This window comes from Oryctolagus cuniculus, chromosome 8, assembly GCF_051225735.1.
Source record: "Oryctolagus cuniculus isolate XC-2025 breed Fujian yellow rabbit chromosome 8, ASM5122573v1, whole genome shotgun sequence".
NCBI classification, from domain to species: domain Eukaryota; kingdom Metazoa; phylum Chordata; class Mammalia; order Lagomorpha; family Leporidae; genus Oryctolagus; species Oryctolagus cuniculus.
In genome coordinates this window covers 140736278-140751651 of record NC_142874.1, presented here as the reverse complement: position 1 = coordinate 140751651, position 15374 = coordinate 140736278, and the positions used below count along the sequence as shown (strand labels likewise).

General features: G+C 56.4%; 1 protein-coding gene across 4 annotated transcripts in view; it reads right to left on the bottom strand.

Annotated features, from left to right (window-relative positions):
• Positions 1-365: 365 nt before the first annotated feature.
• USP46 (ubiquitin specific peptidase 46) overlaps positions 366-15374 on the bottom strand; it is a 65840-nt gene continuing 50831 nt past the window's right edge. For all 4 annotated transcript variants that reach the window (XM_089302815.1, XM_070048124.2, XM_070048123.2 and 1 more), the window contains 4 exons: positions 11745-11828; positions 9043-9240; positions 4604-4682; positions 366-3518 (listed from right to left, as the gene is read on the bottom strand). In XM_089302815.1, the coding sequence (XP_089158941.1) occupies positions 3417-3518; positions 4604-4682; positions 9043-9240; positions 11745-11828 (463 nt within the window). In that variant the 3' untranslated portion in view covers positions 366-3416. The remainder of the gene's footprint in view (positions 3519-4603; positions 4683-9042; positions 9241-11744; positions 11829-15374) is intronic.

Here is a 15374-nt window from a genome sequence, read left to right as displayed (position 1 = left end):
AAGAATACTCACATGCAGGCTCAGGGACGGGATCCATCACAATGTCTACTCACCACCCCCACATCCCCCGGCCCCCGCCCCCACACTCTCAGTCGTGTTATTCCCCAGAGGCCAGTTTCTGGGTTAATTCTATTCATCGTTGCCACTTAAAAGATGACGAGTTATCTGCAACACTGACTTTATCAACACTGGCAGTCAGCACGCGTGTGTATGTCCAGTGCCCGAACGTTCTTCGTGTTTCTAGCGCTTTGAATCAAGTTTGGGATGATGCCGACCTGGGCACCGGCCCCTACCTGATCAACAGGAGTTCAAGTCCACCTGCACGGCAGGACCCAGGCATGATTCTCCAGGAAGGGAATTCCTACTTTATTTTTTAATTTTTTTTATTTTTTTTTGCAAACAATTTTAGAGGCAGGGTGTTCAACTGATTGAAATTTCACAAGATTGACATTATTGCTTAAAGTGCTTGAATTGGTTACATTAAAAAAAGGTACAGATTATCTTAAATAAAAACTACATATTTTTAGTAACAAAACCAAATAAATGCTGCACAAATACAGTAACTATTTTTTATACAGAAATGGAAGCCAAAAATAAATTAATGTGATGCTAGGAGAGAGAAATTTAATCAGGCAGAAAAGCAGGCGAGAACTTCCCGACCCACGCCGTTTGCATGAGTCCCTCCCCACAGTGCTGATAAACGCCTTGACCACTGAATAGCAAACGAGGGCAAAACATTTAGTGCACAACACCGTAACACACATGAAGAGACAAGGCTGACCAAATGCAGCGCTTACAGACAACGTCCGCCTGCGATAAAGCTCTGCTCAAAGAAGCCCTCCGCTCCGACGACACACCGTCCACTGTCAGGCCTGGCCACGGAAGAAATGCAGGGGGCCGCTGCCGTCTCTTCCCTTCTCCCCATTTCCCTTAAATCCACCATACAGCAGGCCTGGCTTCCCACCCGAGTGGACAGCCTGCAGGTCGGTCCTTCACTCCCTCCAAACCCGTCCACTTCTTGCAGCCCGGGAGTGGAAAACTCACGGAGTGGGCAGCCCGGCCGCGGGCGCTGGGCTGGGATTCGCTCTTGGGGGAATGACACTCCAGCATACTGTACCACAACCTAGGGGCTAATGCAGTAAGCAACCAATGAAGCAGCAATGTCTTCTCTTGGAGAACACCCCGCAGCCACAGCTCTGCACTCCTGCAGGCCTGCAGCTGAGCCTTGTGCTTTCTGGTGGCCTGGAGCGGCCATCTGCCCGCCGTCCCCCGCTCTGCGCTAGCAGTAAGGAATGCAAACCAGCCCCGTGTTTGTGTGCTGTCCCCTCCGTGGAGAGCGATGCCTGGGAGGGGAAGGTAGCTGCCCAGTGTTTGCTGAGGAAGAAGGGCGTGGAGCTGCCACACAGCTCGGGTTTTAAAAAGCTGAGAGTGGAGAAATGTGTTCTGGCCTTGTCCAACCTCACACAACCGCTTTACTCTTCTTCCCAGGATCTACCCACGGACACGGAATTTTAACCGACTCTTTCTACTCAAAGAATCACTTAAGTCATCGCAAAAATTCTTCTCATGTGCCCCAACCCCAAAAAAAAGCTGTACTGAACCTGTGACTTAGCATTTAAATACCACTCTCACAGGCTTCCAACCGAAACACAGTCACCTAATAAATTATCTGCGAGAGTTGTTGCAAAGATAAGTTTAATAGTTTTTGTTATGAATCAGTTCCAAATCTATTAGAGCTCAGCCGTCGCTTTCCTAAGCTTTGTGACATCTGGGTTGGTGACAGCACAGACATCGCCGTCCCCTGCAGGAAGTGCCTCTCTAGACGTGAAAGATTCACCTCCCAGGTAAGCGATTACCGCACATGCTTCGTGGAGGAAAAACGAGACAAAAACACCCATGAACATGAGCCTGCCTCGGAACCAGACCGTACATTTCTGCCACTTGCATGAGACAGGAACGTGAAGCGCACCCTGTTTTGTCTTCTCCAGTGAAAAGCGAAACGCTTCAGTTCAAGTAGGAACCAATGAAGTGTCGGCATGCGTATTTAAGTTCTGAGAAATCAACAGTTCAAGATATTTCAAAAATAAGAAATCCAGTTTTCATCTGGGTAAAGTGCTATCATCCTCTTCGGGGTTGCAAAACGGCCACGGACATCTCGCTCTCGAGTTCACATTCCGCCCAAAGTCTGCCCAAAGTCTGCACGTCCGTTCGCGCGCGTGACAGGTAACAGTGCGTTCACAGTACGGCCCCGCACGTGGAGGCCAGCCGACCTCCTCAAGGAAGCCACAGCTCGTGGGGTGCGTGGCAAACCAAAAACCAGCTCCACGCCAAACGGACCCTCTGAATTAAAGGTACCAGTCCTCAGATGTTCGAATAAATACATACATAACAAAAGTGAAAAAAGGAAAAGGAACTGCGCTGAGATGAGGGTCTTCTCACGCCTTCAGGGAGTCCGGGCCAAAGAAACCGCCCCTGGGTGCCTTCATCCACCAGCCTGGGGACCCCTCCTCGGCCACCTTCCCGCGTCGCCAGCTCCAGGATGGCCTGCAGCCAGGGTGCCCGTCGGCCCCGGCACTCCCCCATCACCCAGAGAAGCTGCAGTGCGCGGCGAGGGCTGTGCCCGGCAGGGCTGGGCTGCACCACGTGCTGCCTCCGCCCTGCGCCATCAGCAGGACGGCAAAGACGTCCCACGGAGCTCGCCGGGGGCAGGACACTGTGGAGCTCCAGCTCACGGGGCCTCACGGAGGAAAAGTGGGGCCACCATCCTCCAACTCGCTTTTGGTAGAAAGGAGAGGAAAGCAACTATGCGCAAAAACGCCCTCCTGGCTTTGCCTGCCCTGGGCTCCCCGCTCCCCGGCCTTGGAATTCCCGTGTGGACAGTGCCCCGCTACCCCAAGAGGCCTTGCTCTTCCCCGTGCCCCGTGGGTCACCCGCTGCTTAGCTAAGCCTTCCCTCGCACAAACAGAGCGCAACAGTCTTACAACGCACACCTCCACCCAAGTCTGGGGCCCTGCTGTCAGGAGCGCGGGCAGCACTGTTTCCAGGGACACGTTTCTGGAATGCACTGGAAGGGGGTCCCGGGGGCCAGCAAGGAACTCTAGCAAATCCCCCGAAACAGACTGCAACACTCGCAGGAAGGGCGCCCCGACTCCACCAGACGGAACACGTGGCGCGACACTCACCCCGCGTGAAAATCAGCAACTGCTATCCAAAGAAAAGTGACGGCACTCTGGTCGCCGTGAACTCGGCTTCACACTAAAACTAAACCAAGGGTGGTGCTGCGTGGAGAACAAAGGGGCAGAGGCCAATGTGGCCAGGCCCTGGGCGGCCGCGGCGGCGGAGGAGGACGGTCAGACGGGGTCCAGGTCCCAGGGCCGGCAGGCTGCCCCGCTGCCTTGCTCCCACGGCCCCTACAGTTATTCTCGTGACTGATAGAATAAAATATATCCGGACTCTGAATTCTTTGATATATCTGACGTCAGGCCATAGAATTCTTCAATAGCTTGGGCGTCTATTTTCTGCAATGAAGGAGAAACAAAATCAGACACGCACTTAACACGAGCCCCACAGCAACAGGAGGAAGCACTGTGCTAACATCAGACACGTCAAGGGCGAGTGGATCATCCCACAGACGTGGCGGAGGTGCTGGGGCGCTGGGGGCAGCCACACTTGCACCTGCCCACGGCCAAGTGCAGGCAGGCACCCTGCAGAATCGGAGGCCTTGGGATTTCAGGTCAGCAGAGTGCCTCATCCTGTTTCCTTTAACTTCATTCTGCCAAAACTGCTGCCCTCACAGGTTAAAGCAGATCCCATCTCTGCGTACAGAATTCACTCCAGCTCGCATTCCTTGACAACAAAAGCAATACACGGAATGCTTTGGTATAATACAGACATCTCCAAGTCCAACCATTGGAAAAAAACATATTTTAAACAATAACCGATACGAGAAAATTCCGAATTCCGTTGTAGTAAAGGAATTTTAACAGGACTGTGAAGTCTTCCTGCACCAGAGAGAACAGGACTTCCAAGCAAGGGAACTTCAAAGAGTTCATGGGAAATGGAATTAAAGGGTAAGTTTATATTGGTGCAAAGAGCTGTTTGGAAACCATGCACAGTTTTTTAAGGATATGCACTGGGCCAGCACCGCAGCTCACTAGGCTAATCCTCCGCCTGCGGCGCCGGCACCCCGGATTCTAGTCCCAGTTGGGGTGCCGGATTCTGTCCTGGTTGCTCCTCTTCCAGTCCAGCTCTCTGCTGTGGCCCAGGAGTGCAGTGGCAGATGGCCCAGGTCCTTGGGCCCTGCACCGGCATGGGAGACCAGGAGAAGCACCTGGCTCCTGGCTTCAGATCAGCACAGTGCACCAGCCGTAACAACCACTTGGGGGGTGAACCAATGGAAAAAGGAAGACCTTGCTCTCTGTCTCTCTCTCTGTCTAACTCTACCTGTTAAAATAAATAAAGATAGGTACTGTTCCTGAACCTCCTCCATCCCTTGGAGAATGGAGATGGACACGATTTGGTTTTGAGGGGAGCGCTCAGGCTAGGGGCCAACGGGACCGTGTTGGAAGGCGTCCACGCAGACCCGCCCCCCACGCACACCGACCTCCACGATGTCGTCGTCAAACAGGAGCCAGAAGCCGTGACTTTTCACGATGGTGATGTAATGGCCACGATTAGGACCGCTGGAAAAGAAGGAACGGGAGGTCACCACCGGAGTGCGGATCTCCTACCGAGCTCCGCTCAGCTCCAGGGTGGGGCCACCGTGGGGATAAAGAACTGGGTGGAGCTCCTGTCCAGGCCCTCAGCGCGGGGAAGGGCACCCAGGCTCGGGGCCCAGCTGGCATAGTCCAGTGGGAAAACAGCGTCCGATTCGGCAAAAATTAACAAACGATGACCGCATACCTGCTACGTGCGGGGCCCTACTCTGGGTGTCAGGGAAAGAAGTGGTAAACAGATGACCCCCACGCCCCGGGCCTCGGTGCCACGGTGCGAACATGCCCCACAGGTGCGCGGGCTGGGAACTGAATCCCCAGGGCAGCGGTGTGTGGAGGTGGCTCTGCCGCCTCCTTCTGGCGAGAGTGGGCTTGCTAGAAGTGCGCCCAGCCCTGCGCTCGCTCTCACGCGTGTGTGACGCATGTGCTGCCTCTCACCGCACACCAAGAGGGCTCCCACCAGACGTGCCTCTGGATCCTGGACTTCCAACCTCCAGAACCATGAGCCTCACAGGCTCCCCGAGCTCCTAGGCTACTCTGGACGCCAGCCCAGGACACCTGGGCGGGGGGTGGACAGGCACAAAGTACAGGCAGGGACAGGTTCAAGTGCTGGCGAGTGCCCCGAAGAGGAGCACACGGGGCCAGGGCGACGGGGGCGGCAGCATCTCACGTGAGGTGGCACGCAGCCCGGCTGACAACGTGGGACCCGAGCGGCAGGAATTTTCCAGAAGATAGGGACGGGGGGTTGGGGGGACATAGGCCACATGGCTCAAGACAGAAGTTTCCAGAACAGGGAACAGCAAGGAGGCCAAGTGAGCGGGGGCAGTGGAGCGGGGAGGACCGGAGAGGCTGTGCAGCCCGCGGGCAGGGAAGGGGGGATTTCAGGAGCGGGCTCCGTGAACAAGCTGCAGGCACTGACGTAAAAGGCACAGGCTGCGCCAACAGCGGACGGGACAACGGATGGAGCTGTGTGCACCTGCACAGCTGAGGGGCTGTAATGCTGGACCCAGAGCTGCTACCCAGGACAGCGCCGCTGAGGACAAGTCCCGCCCCCACCTGACCCCTTCACACACGGGGGAGGTCAGGGATCCACTCCGGCCCAGGCTACTCCTTCGCTTTGCTCCCAAACTCCACCGGTTCAGTGCGGACCAAGCTTCCCGAGGGCAGGGCCCCACGCTGTGCGTTCCTCATCGCTGGCACGGAGCCCAGGCAGCTGGGAGCTATCCACACCACCTGTCTCTCCAGCAGGAGTTTAGAGCATCCCGGCTTGGGGCTGGGCTGTGGCGCAGCGAGTTAAGCCCCTGCTTCCTACACCTGTACCCCACAGCAGAGGGTGGGCTCCTGTCCTGGCTGCTCCAATTCCAATCCAGCTCCCTGCTAACACACCTGGGAAAGCACTGGAGATGACCCAAGTGCTTGGCGCCCTGCCACCCATGTGGGAGACCCGGATGTAGTCTCTTGGTTCCTGGCTTCAGCCTGGCCCAGCCCCAGCCATTGGAGCTATTTTTTTAGGAAGTGAACCAGCGGAAGGAAGATCGCTTTCCCTCTCTACCTCTCAAATAAATAAATAAATATTGGAAGAAAAAAAAGAAAGAAAGAAAGAAAGAAATCCTAGCTGGCAGGATGTGTGACTTGGCACTGACTTACACCATGCTGCCCGCCAGGGCTTCCTGGCCCTCGTGACCATTACAGAGTCGAACGATTCCAGAACCCAGCCTCCCCTGGCCCTCACCTGTCCTCCCAGGTATGGGAGACGTGCAGGTCGTCAAGTGCCCTGTGCATCTGAGTGCTTCTGTGGCCACCACCCAGCCCCCGGCCCGCCTGGCCTGTCCACACAGCCACCACCACGCACCCAGGTCCTGGCACCCCAGGACCTCCTCCAACCCTGCCCAGTGAGGGGCGGCAGCCAGTGCTCGCAGCCAGACTCCTGCATCCCCCCAGGACAGTAGCTAGGACTATGAACGGGGAACGCAGCTGGCTGAGAACTGACCAATAACTAACAGTCGAGAACCAAGAAAAGGCCAGTGGCTTCAAGCCAAGAGGCACAGGAGGTGCCGGACATGTGGACCGGCTCTGAGGCTCTGCAGCCCAGCAGTAGAGAAACAAGGGATCAGACTCCCCTTCCCGGCTCCTCCTGGCGATGGTGCCCCCACTCCACCCCAACACCCCCATCCAGGCACACGGAGGGAGGGAAGAACTTGGTCTACACATTCCCTGAGCACAACCAAGGGCAGGCAGAACATAAACCCTTCCCAGCTGGGCAAAGAATAACAGAATACAATTCTCAGTATTTAATTTATTTAATTTTAATTAATTTCAGAATTGTTGAATTTGCTCAGGGCCAGGTTTTGTAGCCAGCAGGGTAAGCCGCCACTTTTGACGCAGCCATATCATATCAGAGCACCGGTCCCGGTCCCAGCTGCTTCACGTCCAATCCCGTGCCCCGCTAATGCGCCTGGGAAAGCAGCACAAGATGGCCCGGGTGTTTGGGCCCCTGCTGCCCACGTGGGAGCCCTGGACAGAGTTCTGGGCTCCTGGCTTCTGCCTGCCCAAGCCCCAGTTCTTGCAGGCATTTGGGGACTGAACCACCCCGTGAATGATCTCTCTGTCTCTCTCTCAAAACATGCTGCTCAAAACATGCTGCTTCTCCACATCTAGAGGTTTGCTCTCTTATTCTTTTTTTTTTTTAGGATTTATTTATTTTATTTGAAAGTCAGAGTTACACAGTGAGAGGAGAGGCAGAGAGAGAGAGAGAGAGAGAGAGAAACAGACAGACAGACAGATCTTCCATCCGCTGGTTCACTACCCCAACTGGCTGCAACAGCCAGAGCTGCACCGATCTGAAGCCAGGAGCCAGGAGCTTCTTACGGGCCTCCCACGTGGGTGCAGGGGCCCAAGGACTTGGGCCATCTTCTACTGCTTTCCCAGGCCACAGCAGAGAGCTGGATGGGAAGTGGAGCAGCCGGGACTAGAACCGGTGCCCATATGGGATGCTGACACTTCAGGCTTTAACCCACAGTGCCAGCCTCTCTTATTCTTTTCATGATTAAATACTGATTACAGAATTTTGAGAAAGAACTGAAAATTTTAATTTTTTAAGATATTGTAATCATTCAAAATGCCATATTATTAATCTATTGCTTCCAGTTGTTGTTGTTGTTTTTGTTGTTGTTATTATTATTATTATTTGAAAGGCTGAGTTATAGAGAGAGGAGGAAAAGAAGAGAGAGAGAGGTCTTCCATCTGCTGGTTCTCTTCCCAAATGACCACATTAGCCGAGGCTGGACCAGGCTGAAGTCAGGAGCCCAGAGCCTCTTCCAGGTCTCCCACAAGGAAGCAGGGGCCCAAGCACTTGGGCCATCTTGCACTTTTCCAGGTGCATTAGCAGGGATCTGGATCAGAAGTGGAGCAGCCGGGACTCAAACCGGTGTCCGTAAGGATGCCGGCGTTGCAGATGGGGAGTTAACCCGCTGCCACCACAGCGCTGGTCCCTGCCTCCAGTCTTTATTCACGCGTCTTAAAACACTCTGGATCACACCATACAAACAACTTAGCTCTTTCTTAAAAATCTAGACTCCAGGGGCCGGCGCCATGGCTTACTTGGTTAATCCTCCACCTGTGGCACCGGCATCCCATATGGACACCGAGTTCTAGTCCCAGCTGCTCCTCTTCCAGTCCAGCTCTCTGCTGTGGCCCAGGAGGGCAGTGGAGGATGGCCCAAGTGCTTGGGCCCTGCACCCACATGGGAGACCAGGAGGAAGCTCCTGGCTCCTGGCTTCGGATAGGTGCAGTGCCGGCCGTAGCGGCCATTTGGGGAGTGAACCAACAGAAGGAAGATCTTTCTCTCTGTCTATAACTCTGTCAAATTAAAAAAAAAAAAAAAAAAAAAAAAAAAAAACACAACAACAACTAGACTCCAACCATGAGTGTTCATCTCTCCATAGTCCTTCAAATTCATCAGGATCATTTCCATCCAACGGAGGCTTACTGAACTACTTCCCTTATGGTAAACCTTCTATAGACAAACCCTGCTGTAATGCTACCCATTTGGTAAGTTCTCTAGGTATGCCTAAGGTAACCAGTAAGAGTATGGGGGAAGTGAGCATGCACTGTGGCTGTTAACATGTCTGCCCCCCACATCGGAGTCTCTGGGTTCGACTCCCCGCCCTGGCCCCAGACCCCAGCCAGTTTCCTGCTAATGCAGACGCTGGGAGGCTGCACTGATGCTTCAAGGAGCTGGGTCCCTGCGGCCCAGGCTGGAGCCCTGGCCTGAGATGGGAGCTCTCCCTGCCTCTCGAGTACGAGGTACTGAGGGTGCAGCTGGGTGTACCTGCCACAGTGGACGACCACGGCCACCAGGTCATACATGCGGTCCAGGTTCACAGCGTCGCTGGACGTGTTGAAGAGCCGCAGTTCCAGGGGGAAGACGACGCGGTAGGAGAGCTTGGTGTACCTGTGCAGCTGCTCCATGTACTTGAACCGCTTCAGGTGCAGCGCCAGGATCATGGGCAGCTTTTTGACGCGCATCCTGGAAACCACAAAACGGGAAGTCAGGGGCTCCCAGCGGCAGTGAGGGGGACAGAAGACGCGTCTCCGGCACAAGGGCGCGCAAACACCCCAAGCTCCCAGGGAGAGAGGCGGCTCATTCCACAGAGCGGACTTCTCGCAGCTCCTAGGCCAACCACAGCACTGCCGGCGAGAGTAAAGCAAGACACTGTGTGAGAGTGTGTGTGTGTATGTGTGTGTGAGTGTGTGTATGTGAGAGTGTGAGTGTATGAGTGTGTGTGAGAGTGTGTTTGTGTGTGTGTGTGTGTGTGTGTGTGTGTGACAGGGAGAGAGGGCCCGGCCACAGGAGCCAGGCCACAGTGGGTACACTAAGAGTACGATGCACAGTTGCTCTCTGCTTCCCAGACAGGAAGCCAACTAGGACAGCACATCCCTACAGTAATCGAGAGGAAGGCAGGAAGCAGTCAGGAGGGAGGCGTCTGGGCTGGTGGGGAAGACCCTGGGTCAGACGCATCCCACACCGGAGCACCTGGATTCAGTCCCCAGCTTCCTGCTAATGCAGACCCGGGAAAGCAGTGACGAAGGCTCAAATAATTGGGTCCCTTGCCCGGCGCCATGGCTCACTAGGCTAATCCTCCGCCTGCGGCACTGGCACCCCAGGTTCTAGTCCCGGTCGGGGCACCGGATTCTGTCCCGGTTGCCCCTCTTCCAGGCCAGCTCTCTGCTGTGGACCGGGAGTGCAGTGGAGGATGGCCCAAGTGCTTGGGTCCTGCACCTGCATGGGAGACCAGGAGAAGCACCTGGCTCCTGACTTCGGATCAGCGCAGCGCACCGGCAGTAGCGGCCATTTGAGGGGTGAACCAAAAGAAGGAAGACCTTTCTCTCTGTCTCTCTCTCTCTCTCTCACACTAACTCTGCCTGTCAAAAGTAAAAAAATAAAATAAAATAATAATAATTGAGTCCCTGCCAATCACATGGGACACCCAGCTCCTGGCTTTGGTCCCAGCCCAGCCCCAGCTGCAGCAGGCATTTGAGGAGTGACCTGGCAGGTGGCAGCCTCTCCATGTCTGTCTGTCTCTCTCTGCCTTTCAAATAAACAAATAAGAAATGCACTAAGTCAGTGAATGGCAGTGAGGAAGGAGACCAGTGGCAGGGTGTGGATGGGATGACAGACCGAAGCCTGGCGGGAGGCGGTCCTTGGCATCGGACACCACGCTCGTCCCACTCCTCCCACCCTGGGAAAGTCAACCCCTTCTCCAGCTCTCAGCTTCCTCGTTTATAAGACACAGGGGTTCTCTTGGGGCTACCGGGCCCAGCTCAAGTGTTCGCTGGTGCCGTAAACCCTTGGAGGTTTGTGCAGCCGACTGAGTCCCCGAGGCTCAGCAGATGCCGACGCCCTGAGCGCTCCTGCAGCACAGGAAGCGCCGGGGTCTCTTCTGTTCCGTGCAGCAGTTCCCAAACACGTGCACACGGAGAGCTTTGACACCCCTCCCCTAGGAAGTCAGGACAGGGAGGGGAAGCACCTTCCCCTCCCTGTCCACTAACAAAGGCCACCTACTGCTCCACGACCGAGGCGACTGATGCGACAAGGCCAAGTACACAGGCCCAGGTGCAGGGCTGGGGAAGGAGGCAGAGAAACGATTTCTACCCAGGCCTGGGCCTGACCCCTGCTAGGCCCCCTGCCCGCTCCCGAACCTCCGGGAAGATAAATTTCACTCAGAGTAATGGCTCCAAGGAGGATCGACGTGTCCACGTGCTTGGCTTCTTGGTGAATACTCGTATGGGAAACAAGTGGTCAGACCGTCCAGGAAGTGTGGCTGGTGGGGAGTCCTTATCTCCATGCCCTCGTGATGCTTTTGAACGACTGACTGACCGTCTCGAAGTAAGTCTGCTGTGCTAAGTGACGTCAGCGACCATACTGGGCAGTGGCCGTGCGTCCCGTGCCAGGTCCCTTCCGTCATCTACCTTTAATCCCAGTGCTGGGTTCTGCATATGACTTTGTCCCTGAACACAGGCAGGAGTTGAAACCCCTGCCTTAGGTCAATGGCCCTGAGAGGCTGGAAACTTAATCCAATTGTGGAGGTCAGAGGTGAGGGCCCTGGGAGTGATTAAGATCAGCTCAGCCGTGACGAATCCGGCAGCTAAGTGAGGAGACAGAGAGAGACACGCAGCCAGGCACACACAGGCTCCTGGCTCACCACGGGCCGCCCTGCACCACCCGGACTCTGAAGCCCCGCCGACGGGGCCCAGCTGATCTACACAGGTATTCCATCACGGAGCAGCTCGTGAGAACGTGCGGGTCCCACCTGCCCACCAGTGCAGGCCGCAGGCCGGCAGCCAGGCCTTGCTGAGTGGGGGAATGAGCAGAGAGCTACGTGATGACTGATTCTGCAAGGCCAGCACTCTGTAGCACTTTGACCCGGCTGGCCTCAGGCCCGCGGAGCTGAGAGCCCAGGCCAAGCCCGACGCCCTGCACGGCGGGGCCGGCTCGCCAGCCCGGCAGCCCTGAGCCAAACCCACACGCACCTCTTCTGGGCCTCCTGCTTGCTGCAGCACGTCTCACAATAGTACTTCTGCTCGCTGCACAGCGTCTCCGTGTTGCTGAAGTCTCTGTAGGCAAAGACATCGTCATTAAAAACGGCCACACGCGCTGGGGGCTCACACTGGAACCGCCATCTGCCCTTTCCCGAGTGGGAACAGAGGCACTCGGAAAAGAGCCCTGGCAAGGCCCGGGCTGTGGTGCACTGGGGCCGGCACCAAGTCGGGTAAAACAACCCATGGGAGGTTTTCACATTCAACTTTATCTTGCAGACACACACACACACACACACACAGAGGAAGAAACTCAGGATTTCACAGAACCCCTGCGAGCTGGAAACTAAGAATTACAATAGAAAAATACTGCCTACAGTAAAAGCCCATGGTGATGCTCCTAGGTTGAAAGAAACCGCAGGTAAAATGCAAGCGATAGGGGCCATTCCCCACGGGCACTGGCTGGAGTCCCGGCGGCTCCTCTTCTGAAGCAGCTCCCTGCTAATAGCCGGGAAAAGCAGCGGAAGATGGCCCAAGTGCTTGGCCTCTGCACCCACTGGGAGAGCCGGAGGAAGCTCCTGGCCCCTGGCTTTGGCCTGGCTATGGTGGCCATCTGGGGCATGAACCAGTGGATGTAAGATAGATCTCTCTTTCTCTTTCTCTTTCTCTTTTTCCCTCCCTCCCTCCCTCCCTTTCTCTCTCTCTCTCTCTGAGAAAAACCACGAGGTTTTCCGCTACTTACTGAGCCTTTGTTTTTTGGGTTTTTTTTTGACAGGCAGAGTGGACAGTGAGAGAGACAAAGAGAAAGGTCTTCCTTTTGTGAGAAAGGTCTTCCTTTTGCCAGAAAGGTCTTCCTTTTGCCATTGGTTCACCCTCCAATGGCCGCCGCGGCCGGTGCACCGCGCTGATCCGCTGGCAGGAGCCAGGTGCTTCTCCTGGTCTCCCATGGGGTGCAGGGCCCAAGCACTTGGGCCATCCTCCACTGCACTCCCTGGCCACAGCAGAGAGCTGGCCTGGAAGAGGGGCAACCGGGACAGAATCCAGCGCCCCGACTGGGACTAGAACCCGGTGTGCCGGTGCCACAAGGCAGAGGATTAGCCTAGGGAGCCGCGGTGCCGGCCTGAGCCTTTGTTTTTAAACGTCACGGCTTTGCCTTCCGTTCTGGTCACCGAGACTCTACCAGGCTCCTGCTTCGATGCTGAGGACAGCATCCAGGAAATGACGATCCCTGGCAGACTTGAAGAGCCGGTGACGTTTCCCTGTGCACGAGTGCCCGGCGCCAGAACAATCAGGCTAAACAGACGCCGTCGCTTAAACAGTGCCGAGGACGCCACCGCTCACACAGAACACGTCAAGAGGTAACGCAGATGGTCCTTCGCTCAACGCCCACACGTCTGCCGTGCTAGGACCTCGGGACTCGGAGTGACCGCCCCCCATGGCTCACGGTCTAACAGACCTGCACCAGCGACCCAACAGCACCAGCCGCCCGGGCAGCTTCGACTTGAACCCAACGGCTTCCTGTGCACTCAGGAGCAAACCCACACTGCTGCAGGCTGTGGTCAGCTCTCTCCGGTGCCCTCTTCTGACCTGCTCCCCTGCACCCCATGCCTTCCCCTTCAGGGCTCTGCCTGCCCGGGGCATCTGCGCAGGCTGTTTCCCCACAGTGCTGAGTGCCCCTGGGCGCTCACCATGCAGGGCTCCTCCTTGGGTGTCTCACAGCCTCATCCCCAGCCACCCTCAAGAACGCACGCCGGCTAAATGGACGAATAAGCAAAGACTAGAGCGGGATGAGCCCAGAGGAAGAGGAAGTGAACTTGAACTTGGGTGATGTAAGAGGTTTCCCCAAGGGGCTACGTCCACGGGAGGTTCTCAGAGAGGGAACAACAGAGAGGGATGCCACAGAGCTCGGCAGGGTCACGCAGGTGCAGCGGAACCACGGCTGCAGCGAGCCACCAGTCTCAAGTGCTCGGCAGCTGCGTGGCTCGGGGCCCCAGGCAGGTCTCCTCAGGGCCAAGTCCTAGTCAGACGGTGCTCTTCGGAAACAGGACCCGGCAGGAGTCAATGGAAGGTGTCGGAGGGGCGGGAAATCACGGAGGCTGCACCTCCCCTCGACACTCGGATTTCGGTGCAGCTGCACACGGCTGCATGGGGACGTCGGCCGGGGACGTCGGCCAGTGACGGCTGTGGGCTCCTGCCTGGGTGCACAGCACGCAGCAGGGTGGAGAGGGGAATGGGGAGAGGGCGAGTGGCGAAGGAGATCATCCTCGGAGTGTCTGCCTCTCACCAAGCGAAAGGGTCCACAGCCGGGAAAGCCCAGCCTTGGGGAAGGAGTCCAACAGGGTGCACTCATTCTGGTTTCTCGGCAAACACTCTCTGAAGGGTTTATGGATCCAGAGAGGCCGAAATGCAGCAAAGGTGAGAACCCAATTTAAATGGCCGATCTCGGGGCCGGCGCTGTGGTGTCAGTGGGTAAAGCTGCTGCCTACAGCGCCAGCATCCTATATGGGCGCCGGTTCATGTCCCAGCTGTTCCACTTCCAGTCCAGCTCTCTCCTAGCATGCCTGGGAAAGCAGCAGAAGACAGTCCAAGTGCTTGGGCCCCTGAGGCAACCATGCAGGAGACCTGGAAGAAGCTCCTGGCTCCTGGCATTGGCCGGGCCCAACCCAGGCCATTGGGGCCATCTGAGGAGTGACCAGTGGATGGAAGATTTCTCTCTCTCTGTACTCTGACTTTCGACTAAATAAATCCATCTTTAAAAGGAGCTGATTTACAAACAACCACAGCCCCGATGAGCCCCAGCCGGCCAGAAGCCCGTGCAACAGACAGGGTGGTGCTCTTGGGCATCCGTGAGTTGAGAACTGGACAAGGAGGCAGTTAGAGAAAGGGGCTGGGGCGGCAGTGAACTGAGGCAGCGCAGGCACATCCGTCACACCAGACCGCTGTGACGACAAACGTGGGCAGCTGAAGTCCAGGAACTTTCCTTTTTTAAAGATTATAGTATTTATTTGAAGGGCAGAGTTAAGGGGGCAGGGGCTGGGGAGGAGGTCTTCTTTCTGATGGTTCATTTCCCAAATGGCCACCAACGGCCGGGGCTGGGCCAGGAGCTTCCTCCGGGTCTCCCATGTGGGTGCCCCACTGCTTTCCCAGGCCATAGCAGAGAGCTGGATCAGAAGTGGAGCAGCCGGGACTCGAACAGGTGCCCGTATGGGATGCCAGCACTGCAGGCGGTGGCTTTACCCGCTACACCACCGTGCCAGCCCCCGGAAGCTCTGTTCTAAAGCCAGGGCACGGCTCATCAGAATCACCCGGGGAGCTTGGTCAACGATCGCAGTGACAACCTCAGCCCCACCTCCTTCCCCTCTCCCCTCAGTAGAGCCCCCCAGTGCGACGCAGGCATTGCTGTCTTACAAGCCCCCCAGAAGGCCTGAGGCACCGCCAGAGCCAAGAGCTGCCTTCCGGCGCTTCTCGAGGTGCACCTGCAACACCCAGGGACATATCCAAACGAGAACCCTGGTGAGCTCCTAGGACAGACCTGAGCGTCCGCTTTTCTCCTGAGTCCCAGTCCAGAGGCCCTGTGCAAGGAGCAACGGCCTACAGGTGTGGTGCTCAAACCTGGGTGGTCTC